Genomic DNA, 15,000 nt, shown 5'->3' with positions numbered 1-15,000 from the left:
TGCACTTTTATATAAAACATTCATTTTCTTCTCTAAAATATTTTTTTCCCTTTAAGTTTATGGTGGGTTTTTTTTTTTTAGCTGTGTGTCAAACAGTAATTATGTTTGTTACTGGAATATTAGATATTACATTCAATTATGTGAAATAGAAATTCACAATTCAGCTTAAAAGTAACACAAAAGCAATCATGTTTTGTTTTCTGTTTTGTTGTCAAATTCCATTTTTGGTCAACAAATACAGCCTGTGCTGTTTATTGAAATTTTAACTCCAAACATTCACAAAATATTATTCTATTTGTATGCTAAAAATGATTATAACTCCAGCATTTTATAATACTGGTGCAGAAAAAAAAGATAATCAAGCCAAATGTCATTTATTTAGGAAAGAATGAAACAGAATAAAATGGCATTACTTCCTACAAAACTCTTTATAGTCCTCTAGAATTGATGTCAAACATTATTTTTTAGATGTATTTATACTCACTGAATTTTCAAAAAAGTAAAAGGACGAAAATGAGCATCCCGCCATGACTATTTTTCTTCGCTGTTCCCAGAAAGAATAATGACAAACACATAGAGATAAAAGGAAAAACTATATTTGTGGCAGAAGAAGTATTTTTCCATCAGCAAATGTATTGTTTTAAAGAAAACCTTGTAAAAAGTATGTTTGTCACGGCTGTGAAAAAAAGCTTTAAGTCAAAGGAAAGAGTAGATTTAATGGAAGAATTTACAAATAAGTAAAAAAAAAAAAGAAGTGATGAAATGATTTCCTTCAACAACAAAAAATAGTCTTTTGATCACACAATAGTATCTTGATCTGAATCAATAAATAATCACTGATTTATTAAAACTTTAGAAATATTTATTCTTATAAGCAGACAACATACTTTACATTTACTTATTCAAAAACATTATATTTGAATAATTAAATAACACGCTTATAAAAGTATTGTGTTGTAAATATCCATGAAACTCTTACAGTATTTGCCCTCTACTAATGAATAACATCATATAATTATTGTTTTCTTAGATTATTTCATAGTCAACTAAAAAATAGTCATCAATTATTGGAATTAAAATAATAGAAATTATAGCATGGAAACAACATTATTGTTTATTTAAATTGGAAAAAGAAGTGAAAAGCAGATTATTCATATTTTATTCGTTTCATAATCATGTATGAGTGTTTTTACAAATGTAAAAATAAAAGGTATGTCAATTTGTATGCTCTTATCTAAACTAAACTGCAGAATTTAAATGATATTTGTAATAAACTCTGGATATAAGCATTGAATAAAATACATTATTATCATTAAAACTAATGCCTTACAATTAAAATGAATGCCTAATCATTAAAATTAATGCCTTGCTGGCTGTATTTAGAATTTAATTCACTTTTGCATATAAATTCTCTGTAACTAATACAGTGATAGTTAAGACACTTGTGTTTATCGATTGTAAAAAAAAAATAATTAAAAATACATTCTCAACTTTAAACATAAAACTTATTTTCTGCTTCCTCCTTGTCAGGTTTTGTGCTCAAATGTTGAAACGACGACAGAGAAATTCCTACAGGTTAGTGAAGTCAAATCAACTTTTTTTCTTTATAATTAATTATCTACTCCCTCTGGTGAAAAAAAAAAATATTGTTTCATACTCAAGTCTTTTTGAAGACAAAAGTTGTTTTTGTAATATCATATTGAATGTAAAACAAGATACTGTATAGGTGAAACACATAAACTTCAGATTCATCTTCTTGTAGAATGAAGATAAACCTTTCCTTAGAATGAATACTACTAATAACTAATACATGTTTAGTTGGTTGCAGAGCATCTTTTGGAAATCAGAACGCTCTCATATTTACAAAAAATAAAAATAAGTGTGTGTTGTATATTGTAAAAATAACACTTAAAAAATAGTTATGGTATTAATTTATTTGGAACATGTTTGCCGTTCCAATATAGTACATCACATGTAGGACACATCTCAACATGTCCGAAAGGGAATAGGAAGAAGCAAAACTTATTTACTCCTTTTTTTCCCGTTACGTAACAATTCCTAACAGTTCCTCTGCTCAATCTGTAACACAAACAAAATAGAATAAATAATCATAATTTTCAGACCAGTATTTTACATTAGGTCTAAATGTGCCAGTTTTTTGTTTTTTTTCTACAGGTGTGTAAAAAAAAAATCACAACACCTTACTTTTTTCTCACAGGATGTGTAAAAGCTATGTTATGAAATTGTTATTAAGAATATTTAATATAAGCTTATAAAAATAAGAGATCATAACCACATTAAAAATAGTTGGGAAAAAGTTGTGATTCAGACAATTTGCGGAATGTGTAATAGATGATAAAATTATGGCTCATTGGTCAACAAAGTTTAACGTGTAGTGTAAAATGTCCATAAGTTTACCTCAAACAAGCCAATCAGTGCCAGTGTCACTAATCAATCAAACAGGAAACATTTCTATTGACGATCAATTTACAGTATTAAGTTTATTTTGGGGCTTCACGGTGGAAGAGGGGTTAGTGCGTCTGCCTCACAATTCAAAGGTCCTGCAGTTCTGGGTTCAATCCCAGGCTCGGGATCTTTTTGTGTGGAGTTTGCATGTTCTCCCCGTGAATGTGTGGGTTCTGTCACGCCAAATTTCTTCCCCCTACAAAAACCTTCCCCCGGAAGACATTTGGCGTTAATGCTTGAAGGACCCCAATGAGGGTGGAAGGTCCTTAAAGCAGCCCACACAGCTGCCTGTTTTAAAAGCATTATAATTGGCTTGATTGTCATTGGTGAAAAATAACGGTGAGGAAAAAATATTAGCATTCCAGCATGCTAACCTTTCAATCTATTTTTGCTTCGCTAATTTTGCAGCTGTAACCCTTAAGAGTCATATAACTTGGTATTGTTCCGCTCTCATTGGGGTCCTTCAGGCATTGGAGGGGCTTCCGGGGGGAAGGTTTTTGTAGGGGAAGAAATTTGGCGTGACAGTTCCCTCCGGGTACTCCGGCTTCCTCCCGCTTCCAAAGACATGAACCTGGGGATAGGTTGATTGGCAACACTAAATTGGCCCTAGTGTGTGAATGTGAGTGTGAATGTTGTCTGTCTATCTGTGTTGGCCCTGCGATGAGTTGGCGACTTGTCCAGGGTGTACCTCGCCCGATTGTAGCTGAGATAGGCGCCAGAGCCCCCCGCGACCCCAAAAGGGAATAAGCGGTAGAAAATAAATGGATGGAAGTTTATTTGGTTAGTTTGCACAAAAACACAACAGTCAAATAGTACGCAAAAAGTTTACACAAATAAAAAAGTTGGCCTGTGTGTGCCAACCAGGTGTTATTAAATGTTATTTTACCCTATTAACTTGAATAATGCAAGCAAAAATCAGTGCATGTTTGTACTTTATTTGATTGTACAGGTACTTTACATGACACATGCATGCTGTACACATTTGATGTAAATAATGAATCTGTTTGTTTGTGCTGTTGGGACTTTTGTTAGGCAGCCATTTTGTGTTCAAGCAGAGCCTGTCGGCCATTTTGTGCTTGTAGTCACAGTCACTGCTTTGCTCCGGCTGCCGGTCAGACTGGAGAGGAAATGTTCACAAACCTCTGAAAACGTGCTGACATAGACGACTTGGCTTCTAATCCCCAGAAAATCTGGAAAGTATTTGCAGTATCTGATTACTCAAGGGGGTTTTTGACATAAATACTGCAGTTCTCGTGACACAGACAGAAAGATTACAAAGGTGAACATGTCTACCTCTTTGGTTTCACTCGTCCTTATCATGCCCACAGAATATCAAGGTTGTGGTTATTGTTGTTCTCCTTATCATACACACACAATATTATTGTTGTACTGCCTTTCAGACGCACACAATAGTATTGTTGTACTGCGTATCATACACACTGAATATTAGGATGGCATGGGGTGGACAAAGACAGTAGCAATAGTAAGTAAGATAGTATTAATTAGAGTAGAGAATTATGATGGTGATAAAGTAGTAAGTTCAGGTGTAATAGTAGTTACAGTAGTCAGAGTAGAGGAGTAATAGAAATGTCACACATGTATAGAATAGTAACAGTAGTAGTTGTTGTAAGACTGGAGGAGTAATAGTAGTCATAAGTGCAATAATAATAGTAGTTGTAGTTTTAAGTAGAGTAGTACAGAGTAGTACTATAGTGGTAAAAGTGTTAGCATTAGTAAGCAAAATAGTTGAGTTGAGTTGAGTTGAGTTTGAGTTTATTTGGAACATGCATGATACATCACAATTTCCAGTTCCTCTATTCAACATGTTCGAAAAGGAGTAAGAAAAAGTAGAGCTTATTTAATCCCACCCCTTTTCCCTTACGTAGCGGTTGCCAAAACTTTTGTTCACTTCCTGTTCTTAATTTATTCACAATATACTCCATAAGTAATAACAATAAAAAAAGAAATCAATAAAAAAATAATAATTGGTGAAGTAAGTTATATTTCATACGGTGAGATGAGTAATATTATCTTGAAAATCAACACATAGATGAGATAGTTGTAGCAATAAGAGTAAAGGAGTAATTCAGTAGTAGTTTTAAGTTCAGTTCAGTTCAGTTCAGTTTCAGTTTATTTCGAACATGCGTAATGCAACACATTTTTCCTGTTGTTTCATTACAGCACGTCTAAAAAGGAGTAGGAAGAAGCTGAACTTATTTATTCCTACCCCTTTACCATGAATTGATTTACGTGGACCCCGACTTAAACTAGTTGAAAAACTTATTCGGGTGTTACCATTTAGTGGTCAATTGTATGGAATATGAACTGAACTGTGCAATCTATTAATAAAAGTTTCAATCAATCAATCAATTCATACCATAGCAATTTTATCCAATTTCCTTGTACTCTGTATCAGAACAGTGAATAAATAAACAATAAATAAATAATATACCATAGTAAGAATAAGCGGTAGAAAATGGATGGATGGATGGATGGATAGTAAGTAAACAAATAGTAAATATATAAATAATCTTTATCTCAAAACAAGTAGAATAGATCCCGAGGCATAGTCTAGCCACTGTGTCCTGAGTCGTCCCCGTGGTCTCCTGCCAGTCAGACACGCCCTAAACACCTCCCCAGGGAGGCGTACGAGGGGGCAATCTGACCAGATGCCCGAACAGCCTCATCTGGGTCCTCTTGATGTAGCGGAGCAGTGGCTTTACTCTGAGCTCTGGCCAAATGACGGAGTTTCTCACCCAGTCTCTACGGGACTCATTTCAGCCACTTGTACCCGTGATTTTGTTCTGTCAGTCATAAGACAAAGCTCATGTCCATAGGCGAGGATGGGAACCTCAAATATGGTTAATAAAAAATATCATCATTCAAATTAAAATTAAAAAATGCAAAAATCGTAAAAACAAAATAAATTACAATCAATCAAAGAATGTATATAAAATACTTTCAGTTGTTATGTGCACATTAAAATACAAGTGTTTTTTAGCCTGGATTTGAATATTGCCAATGTTGAGACCTGTCTCAACCTTTTCTCGAAGACTATTCCAGATTTGAGGAGCATACATCTGAAACACAGCCTCACAGTGTTTGGGCACCAGCAGGAGACCACTCCCTGAGGTTCTCAGAGCTGGAGATAATTCTTACGGCTCTAACATGTCAGAGATGTACTTTGGCACAAGACCATGAAAATACTTGTACACAAGCAGAGCTGTTTTAAAGTATATTCTCTGAGCAACAGGAAGCCAGTGTAGTGACCTAAGCATTGGTTTAATATGGTCATATTTCCTGGTTCTAGTCAGCACGCGAGCAGCAGCATTCTTGATGTATCGCAGCTCCTTTACAGCTCGTTCAGGGAGCCTAGTGAGAAGGACATTAGCGTTGTCTAACCTGTTGGAGACAAAGGAATGGGTTAGTCTTTCTAAGTGGGATTTAGACATTATGCCTCTCATTTTGGCAATGATTTTCAGGTGGTAAAAAGCTGTTGATGTTACTTAATGTGGGTGTTGAAGTTCAAGTCTGATTCTAAAATAACCCCTAAATTTCTAACCTGATTATTTGGTTCCAGGGAGAGAGCCTGAAGGCGACTAGTAATACTTTCTATTTGCTTCTGTCGGCCAAAAACAATGATTTCTGTTTTGTCTGAGTTTAGCTGAAAAAAAATTGTTTAGCATCTACACACTGATCTGTTCGATGCAGTGACATAGTGAATAAACAGGTGAGATTAGAGGACCTACTTTTTCTCAAACTGTCAATCAAAGTGATGACGTCATATACTTTTCCATCCATTCATTTTCTACAGCTTGTTCCTTTTGGAGTCGAGGGGGTGCTGGAGCCTATCTCAGCTGTCTGATACTAACAGTATAATTTGTCAGATGTCAGTTGTTTTAAAAGTAATAATCTATATATATATATATATGAATATATGTAATATATGTAATATAATACACTTAACAGGTCTTTGAACAATTTAAAAATATTTTATATTATTATTACTATGTTTAATTTAACAGGAAAAGGTATTGCCGCTGTAATCACCGTGTGTTTTGAGTGTACATGCAAATAGTTTGTTAAAGACTTTCCCAATTATTCTCCTTAACCAAGCCTTAATGAATAGATGTACAAGTCCAGTAGGGTTGTGGCAGAATTCAGCTCTTAAACATGTAAAATATTGCTACCAAAAAAAAAAAAATCCTAAAATTTTCAACATTTTGAATAGGTTTTGAAAAACAAACTTCAACTTCTTCGTCTTTAACTTCTTTAACTTCTTTTTCTTTAACTTCTTCTTCATCTTCATCTTTAACTTCTTCATCTTTAACTTCTTCTTCATCTTTAACTTCTTCTTCATGTTCAACTTCTTCTTCATCTTCAACTTCTTCTTCATCTTCAGCTGTCCGTTCTCTGCACCGCTGTCTGCCTTTTTGTCTTCGGGGGACCATTCACCATTTTTTCTTTTCTAACAAAATTAATATTATATTCATAAACTCAGGAAATGTGTCCCTGGACACACGATAACCTAAATTATGACCTATGTATGATCCTGTAACTACTTGGTATCGGATCGATACCTACATTTGTGGTATCATCCAAAACTAATGTAAAATATCCAAACAACAGAAGAATAAGTGATTATTACATTTGTAAGTAACACATTTTAAAACAGAAAATAACCAGATATTAACAATAAATGAACAAGTGGATTAATAATATTTTTTTACAGTTTGTCCCTCATAATCTTGACAAAATAATAGAATGATAAATGACACAATGTTACTGCATATATCAGCTGACAAATTGTTTGCTTACATACTACTAAAAGACAAGTTGTCTAGTATGTTCACTATTTTATTCAAGGACAAAATGTGTTCTTTTATTGCAATAAGAAATAGATATTTAATGCACCCTAAGATTTTTTGTTAAAATAAAGCCTATACTGCCATTTTTTGTGGTCCCCTTTATTTAAAAAAGAACCGAAATACATTTTGGTTATGTTACCGGTACAAAATAACCGGATAACCCTAATCTTGGCGAACCAGTAAGACAGCTTGAAACAACACCAATAAATAAGTGCTTTTTTAAAGTTTAAGAAGTGTCACTTATGCAATTAGAGGTAACTTGCAGCGGGCAAAGCAGGTTATCTTTGAGCACCATCTACTGACCAAGTAGTTGCCTCCGATGATGTCACCAATCATAGGAATCCTGTAGAGATCGGTGAGCATAAGGTTTTGTAACAATCGTAAGAAGTGTAAGATACAATTCTTGCGAGTCATGAGTGAGGATTTTCTCAATGAGTTTCTTAATGAAAGGTATGCCAGGTATGTAGACATTTTCATCAAAACACACACTTTTATTTGAGTTTGCCTGTCTGGCAATGTCTGGTATGTGTTGTCCTCAGTTTTTACTGTAATAATTGTAAAATTATGTAATTAACCAACATGTTTATGTATTTTTTTCAAGTTTGCGCCCACCTTTGCCTCACACCACTTCTAACTGAAGGAATAAAACCAAAACTCTATAGTTATCTAGTCGGGCATTGCGGTATGTACAGTATGTACAGTACGTATGTTCGTTTAGTAATATTGATATAATCCACACGTTCTCCCACATTTAGTGTTTGCAAACATGGTTCCTTCAGCAAATATGTGTGTAGTCCTACTTCGTATCATAACTTGCTCCATTAAGCCACAGCTCCTGCTTTGTTGTTGATATTTGTCATTGGTCCTCTGCTGAAAACGCTACCCCTTTTACAAGAATGCTAGAAAAAGTGTCTTTGATTAAACTTCTTTGGTTTAGCCAGCTAACATAGAATAGATTGGGTTTAATTAAAACCTGCTTCATGGTACAGACCTCAGGATTAACGTTGGTAATTGTAATGGATCATTTTGTTCATGAAACAAGACCATTAGTTGTCTCTCTGGAATGCTGACTAAGCAGGATTTGGAGCAGACGTGAGTTGTCTTACGGAATTTTCTCTGCAACAATGACACATCCTCATTCTCTTCATCTTCACTGTGACATCATCCTCTGTCATACTTCTGTGTCATGTACTTCCCAAACTTTTACATCTTGCACCACGTCATGCTTTCATTAAGCTTAAGTCATCCTGTGTGTGTGTGTGTGTGTGTGTGTGTCTGTGTGTGTGTGTGTGTGTGTGTGTGTGTGTGCATGCTTTTTGTCTAAAATGAATCCCCATTAATTGCTAAAATAACATAACATTGAAGGCTCAACAATGCATATAAATGACACTCCAAAACAAAAGACATGTGTTAACATTTTTTGATATATAATTTCATTTCAGTACACATTTATATCTGATGTATCTCACCTTATGAAGTGAAAGCATGAATGCAGTGATACGATGCTCAATTGTACATATTTTATTGACTCACATGCTGCAGATCAGAAAAACCCATAAATATACATTTGTGAAACAAAACTAAATATGACATTTTCTGCCCCTTTGGTCACATTATTATACACACCTTATTGTACATTCTATTGATATTTTTGTAAGCGACATGATAAGATAAAGCATTGGAACACATTTATTGGAAAAATAACTAATTTTCTTAACTTCAATACTAGGAAGCTACAGTAACGTTTAAACGATATTAAATATGATGTCATATTGTTTCCAAAAAGCTACACAACTTCATATCTTTGTTATTATTCATCCCAACCCAAATACTTTTCCAACTAATGTAAAGCTCATCATATGGTAAAAGTTTTTTTAATCCCAACTGACTTGAAATATTCACCATAATTAATAACACACGCACACACACACACGAACACACACACACGCACACGCACACTCACACGCACACGCGCGCACGCACGCATACACACACAAACAGGTATAGACCCCCCACACACACATATATACTGTATATATACGTATATGATATAATATAAGTACTGTATGTATATATATATATATATATATATATATATATATATATATATATATATATATATATATACATACATATATACACACAAACATAAATATATTCATATATATGTATATACATATATACTGTATACATATATATATACAAACACATATATTTATATATATATATATATATATATATATAAAAAGAAAAAAATCTATATACATATACATATATATATATATATATATATATATACATACATATAGTACGCTTGTGAGCCGTAGCTTAGGGACCCCTGCTTTAGATCAATCAAAAATGAACTCAGTCAATTAAACATCTTGAATAGATTGTATTATATACCCTCTCAGTTATTTAAAATGGGTACAGTAGATATAAAATTATGTATAAAGTGTCCGACAGCTGAAGGAACTATGGGAATGTCAGAAAATACAAGTTGTCTGTTGTCAGAATTGTCTAGTTTTATCCATCCTAGGAAACCATGTATGTGCGTTGCTTTAAGATGCTATTTTAAACTTATTGTGCAACAATGATAAAGTTTTTTGCTGCAATGCCAACAAACTACCTCAGTTTTATCCAAAGTTCCATCAGAGCGAGTTTTGAAGTGAAATTCCCCGCCTCTCATCAATTATCTTTGCACCGTGTAAAATAGGTGGAGGGTTTATGCACAGTCATAACAAAAGCTCTGATTAATTTTGATTCATTTATGATGACGTGATTTATTTTCATTAATCACGCATTAACGATGACAGTCCTAATATATATATATATATATATATATATATATATATATATATATATATATATATATATATATATATATATATATATATATATATATATATACATATATATATATATATATATGTATATACAGTACATACATACAAATATATATATATATATGTATGTACGTACTATATATATATATATATATGTATATATATATATATATATATATATATATATATATATATATATATACATTTATATATATATATATATATATATATATATATATATATATATATATATATATATATATATATATATATATATATATAAAGTTACATGGTCATACTTTAACAAATGTCATATAAACAATGTTGATGGATACATTAGAGATACAAAATCATACATAATTTTGTTCGTATTAAATGTGTCTGTTTGAAAGACCTTAATCCAGGGGTCTCAAATTCAATTTATCTGGGGGCCACTGGATGCAGAAACTGGATGAGGCTGGGCCGCAAGAAAAGATTTCTTAAAAAAATATAACATGCACTTTTTAATGAATTCCCCTTCTTTGAATGGCTTTCCCGCTCTAGCAACATACTTGCCAACTCTCGCAATCTTTCCGGGAAACACCCGAATATCAGTGCCCCTTCCGACAATCTACCTGGGCAATCATTCTCACGGTTTTTACCCGGACAACATTATTAAGGGCATGCCGTGATGGCACTGTCTTTAGCGTCCTTTACAACTTGCCGTCTCGTCCGCTTTTCCACCATACAAACAGCGTGCCGGCCAAGTCACATGCTGTACGAGGCTTCTGCAGACACACGGAAGTGACTGCAAGGGATACTTGATCAACAGCCATACAGGTCACACTGAGGGTGGCCGTACAAACAACTTTATCACTGTTACAAATATGCGCCGCACTGTGAACCCACATCAAACAAAATTGACAAACACATTTTAAGAAAACATCCGCACCGTAACACAAGATAAACCTAAAAGAACAAATACCCAGAATCCAATGCAGCTCTAATTCTACCGGGCTACAATATAGGATGGGGAGAGGATGGGTATATTGTTGCCAGAAAGAGTTATGGCTGCATGGGATTCTGGGTATTTGTTCTGTTGTGTTTATGTTCTGTTACGGTGCGGATGTTCTCCCAAAATGTGTTTGTCATTCTTGTTTGGTGTGGGTTCACAGTGTGGCACATATTTGTAACAGTGATAAAGTTGTTTATACGGCCACCCTCAGTGTGACCTGTGTGGCTGTTGATCAACTATGTCTTGCAGTCGCTTACTGCGTCTAAAGGAGCCAAATACAATATGTGGCTGGACTGGCACGCTGTTAGTACGTCTAAAGGAGCCAAATACAATATGTGGCTGGACTGGCACGCTGTTAATACAGGTTATAGAGGACAGTAAAGGCAGTGCCTCCACGGTTCCCCCCCTAATATTGTTGTTTGGGTGTAATTCGGGAGAATGATTACCCCTTGAGGGGCACTGAAAATTGGGAGTCTCCCAGAAAAATCGAGGGTATACAGGTTTGACGCTAAAAAGCGCCGTTTATATAAGACTCGCAGGCCGCACCAACAATACATTTTCACATCAAGGTGCGGGCCGGTTTGAAACCCCTGCCTTAATCCCTTTTCGTTTACTTGTGTTCGCTACAATCTTAGTCTGCATATACATTTGATACCAAATTGAAGGGAACGTTATACAAACATGAAAACTATATTTGAAGTATAAAAGTACATATAATAAAGTTGGTAGCCCCACCAAAAACGCTGTCACGCACACACTCGCACGAGCGGGCAAACACACGCGCACACACACACGCACTTGCTCGCATGCACACACGCACACACTAAAGCACAAACACATTCATGCACATACAGGTTTTCCCCCTCAGAAAAAATAAAGCAATAATTGAGTTGACTGCATGTAAAACGTGTGTGATTGAAGAATTATTCATGAAATAAAATAAAATCTTCCAACAACAGCAACAGTTCTTTTCATTTTGGACACATCTTAAGACAGGATCAATAATTTGATATTTTATTTATGGTTGACGTAACAGGTCAACAGTAACTGAAGCATTTGAATATGTTCTTTCATAGAGTTGTTGTTGCCTAAGTCTGGAAATGAAGCCTATACACTGCTGTAATTTGTATTTTTCTGCAGATTTGTTTTCAAAATTTTTTATTTGTCTCAGATTTTAATTTGACTACTGTAATATGTTACTTTACCTGAATGTGGGGAAAAATACATATTTTCAGTTTGCACCATCATTGTTAGGCAGTTGTTGAAAATATTACAGAATATTTTTACTTTCTCTTTAGGTCCTTACATATAGGCCCACTTCAAAGTAAACAATGACGATTGGTATGGATTTGCCAATATATTTTGTCAAGTTACAGTAATTCATCACATGTGCAAAAAAGGTCAAGCAAAATGCCTCAAACATGTGATTTCTTTTTTTTCCAAATTTGTTTTGTATTTATCATTGTTCTGGGTAACTCACTCCAATAGTGTCTGATGTGAAGTCTGTGTGAGTGAGATGAAAATAAAACTGCATTTTTACAAAAGCTTGCTTTATTTTGATGAATGGGCAAATGTTTGACTGAAGTGTGTCATTTTGCAAATAATTTAGGAATTCAGAAAATTGAATGTTGTGTTTGGAAATGTGTGTATATCTTTTGAAAAAAGGCACACAGTTAGTACAATTGTGTGTGAGCAAATAGAAAAAATTGTATCTAAGGTTGTTTCAAACCAGAAGAATATATTTTATTTTACTGCGTTCAAACAAGCACATTACTGCCAATAAATACACAGTCAGTTCACTTTGCAGTACATCATTCCAAATATATTTGTTTATTTTAAGAAGTACACAATATAAAGTCATATCACGGTTTGTAGCCTTTAAGGGTGTTTATGCTTGCAAATATTGAAATATCTTGTATTTTGTGTCTTCTTGTAATTTGTATCTTATTGTAACTTGTTATTTTTGTGTTATGGTTATATTTGTGTGTTATTATTATGAGTTGTAACTAATTGTAAAATGTGTGTTGTTGAGATGTGTCTTCTTGTAATTAGTGTTCTATTGAAATCTGTGTCTTATTATAATTTGTATTTTATTGTAATTTGTTATTTTGTGTTATTGTTATATGTGTGTGTTCTTATGAGTTGTAACCAATTGTAAATTGTGTGTTGTTGAAATGTGTCTTCTTGTAATTAGTGTCCTATTGAAATCTGTGTCTTAATGTAATTTGTATTTTGGTGTAATTTGTTATTTTTGTGTTATTGTTATATTTGTGTGTTATTATGAGTTGTAACTAATTGTAAATTGTGTGTTGTTGAGATGTGTCTTCTTGTAATTAGTGTCTTTTTGAAATCGGTGTCTTATTGTAATTTGTATATTATTGTAATTTGTTATTTTCGTGTTATTGTTATATTTGTGTGTTATGAGTTGTAACTAATCATAAATTGTGTGTTGTTGAGATGTGTCTTCTCGTAATTAGTGTCCAATTGAAATTTGTGTCTCATTGTAATTTATATTTTATTGTAATTTGTTATTTTTGTGTTATTGTTATATTTGTGTGTTATTATGGGTTGTAACACATTGTAAATTGTTTGTTGTTGAGATGCAGGAAGTTGGCAATTACCCCTTCAAAACAAAAGTTTTGTAAAAACCCGTCACCATTTTTCAAACATTATCTCCTCTGAGCGCGTTTGTCGTGTCGGCTTCAAACTCGCACAGGAGAGAGATTGAACCCTTCTGAATAAAAGCTATCCAGAGAGTTTTGATTACTGCTCCGGTTTAGATTTTACGCGCCTTCAAACAACCCCTGCACAAAGTTCCCTAAAATATGTCATTTTTACCTCTTTGAGCTGTAATTTGACCCCCTTAAAATGCTTCAAAGTACAAGTTAAAGCTCTACTATGCAAAGCAAAAACCATTTATCAACAACATCCAGAAACGCCGAGCTGTAATTTGACCCCCTTAACATGCTTCAAAACTCACCAAATTTTACACACATATCAGGACTGGCGAAAATTGCCATCTAATAAAAAACCAAACCCTAAAAATCAAAATTGCGCTCTAGCTCCCCCTAGGAATAAACACAGACAAAACTGCTTGTAACTTCTGTTAGGAATGTCGTAGAGACATGAAACAAAAACCTCTATGTAGGTCTGACTAAGACCAGGGCTTGGGTCGCGGGGGCAGCAGCCAAAGCGGGCCCGACCAATGCTGCTTGCAGCTTTAATTGTAATTTGTATTTTATTTTAATGTGTTATTTTTGTATTATTGTTATATATGTGTGTTATTATGAGTTGTAACTAAATGTGAATTGTGTGTTGTTGAGATGTGTCTTCTTTTAATTAATGTCCAATTGAAATCTGTGTCCTATTGTAATTTGTATTTTATTGTAATTTGTTATATTTGTGTTATTGTTATATTTGTGTGTTAATATGAGTTGTGACTAATTGTAAATTGTGTGTTGTTGATATGTGTCTTCTTGTAATTAGTGTCCTATTGAAATCTGTGTCTTATTGTAATTTGTGTTTTATTGTAATTTGTTATTTTTGTGTTATTGTTGTATTTGTGTGTTAGTATGAGTTGTAACTAATTGTTAATTGTGCTTTGTTGAGATATGTATTCTTGTAATTAGTGTCCTATGGCGTATATCAGTGGTCCCTATGTAGGTCTCACTTGGACTGATTGGTACCGGCCGCAGAAGATATTTTAATTATTTTTTTTTAAATTTTCTTATTAAATGTATTTTTTATTTTTTTTAAATTTTATTTTAATTTTTTTATTAAATCAACATAAAAACAGAAGATGCACTTACAATTAGTGCACCAACCCAAA

The 15,000-nt window shown here is 33.6% G+C and overlaps 1 protein-coding gene and 1 long non-coding RNA gene across 8 annotated transcripts in view; one reads left to right on the top strand and one right to left on the bottom strand.

The window, feature by feature from the left end:
- The window catches only part of LOC133551476 (uncharacterized), a 136,769-nt gene that overhangs the window by 73,209 nt on the left and 48,560 nt on the right, over window positions 1-15,000 (top strand). For 3 of the 7 annotated variants that reach the window (XR_009806508.1, XR_009806502.1, XM_061898211.1), the window contains one exon: window positions 1,531-1,575. The exons of the other annotated variants lie outside the window; for them this stretch is intronic. Coding sequence is in view for 1 of the 3 variants with exons in the window: in XM_061898211.1 (XP_061754195.1) it covers window positions 1,531-1,575 (45 nt within the window). In the remaining 2 variants the exon portion in view is untranslated. The remainder of the gene's footprint in view (window positions 1-1,530; window positions 1,576-15,000) is intronic. 7 annotated transcript variants of the gene reach the window in all.
- The window catches only part of LOC133551479 (uncharacterized), a 60,954-nt gene that overhangs the window by 15,080 nt on the left and 30,874 nt on the right, over window positions 1-15,000 (bottom strand). The window contains exon 2 of the long non-coding RNA XR_009806514.1: window positions 5,737-5,868. This is a non-coding gene — a long non-coding RNA (uncharacterized LOC133551479). The remainder of the gene's footprint in view (window positions 1-5,736; window positions 5,869-15,000) is intronic.

This window comes from Nerophis ophidion, linkage group LG04 (genome assembly GCF_033978795.1).
Source record: "Nerophis ophidion isolate RoL-2023_Sa linkage group LG04, RoL_Noph_v1.0, whole genome shotgun sequence".
Taxonomy (NCBI): Eukaryota; Metazoa; Chordata; class Actinopteri; order Syngnathiformes; family Syngnathidae; genus Nerophis; species Nerophis ophidion.
Note: the sequence above shows the minus strand (reverse complement) of the source record. Positions and strands in the feature narration are given on the sequence as shown.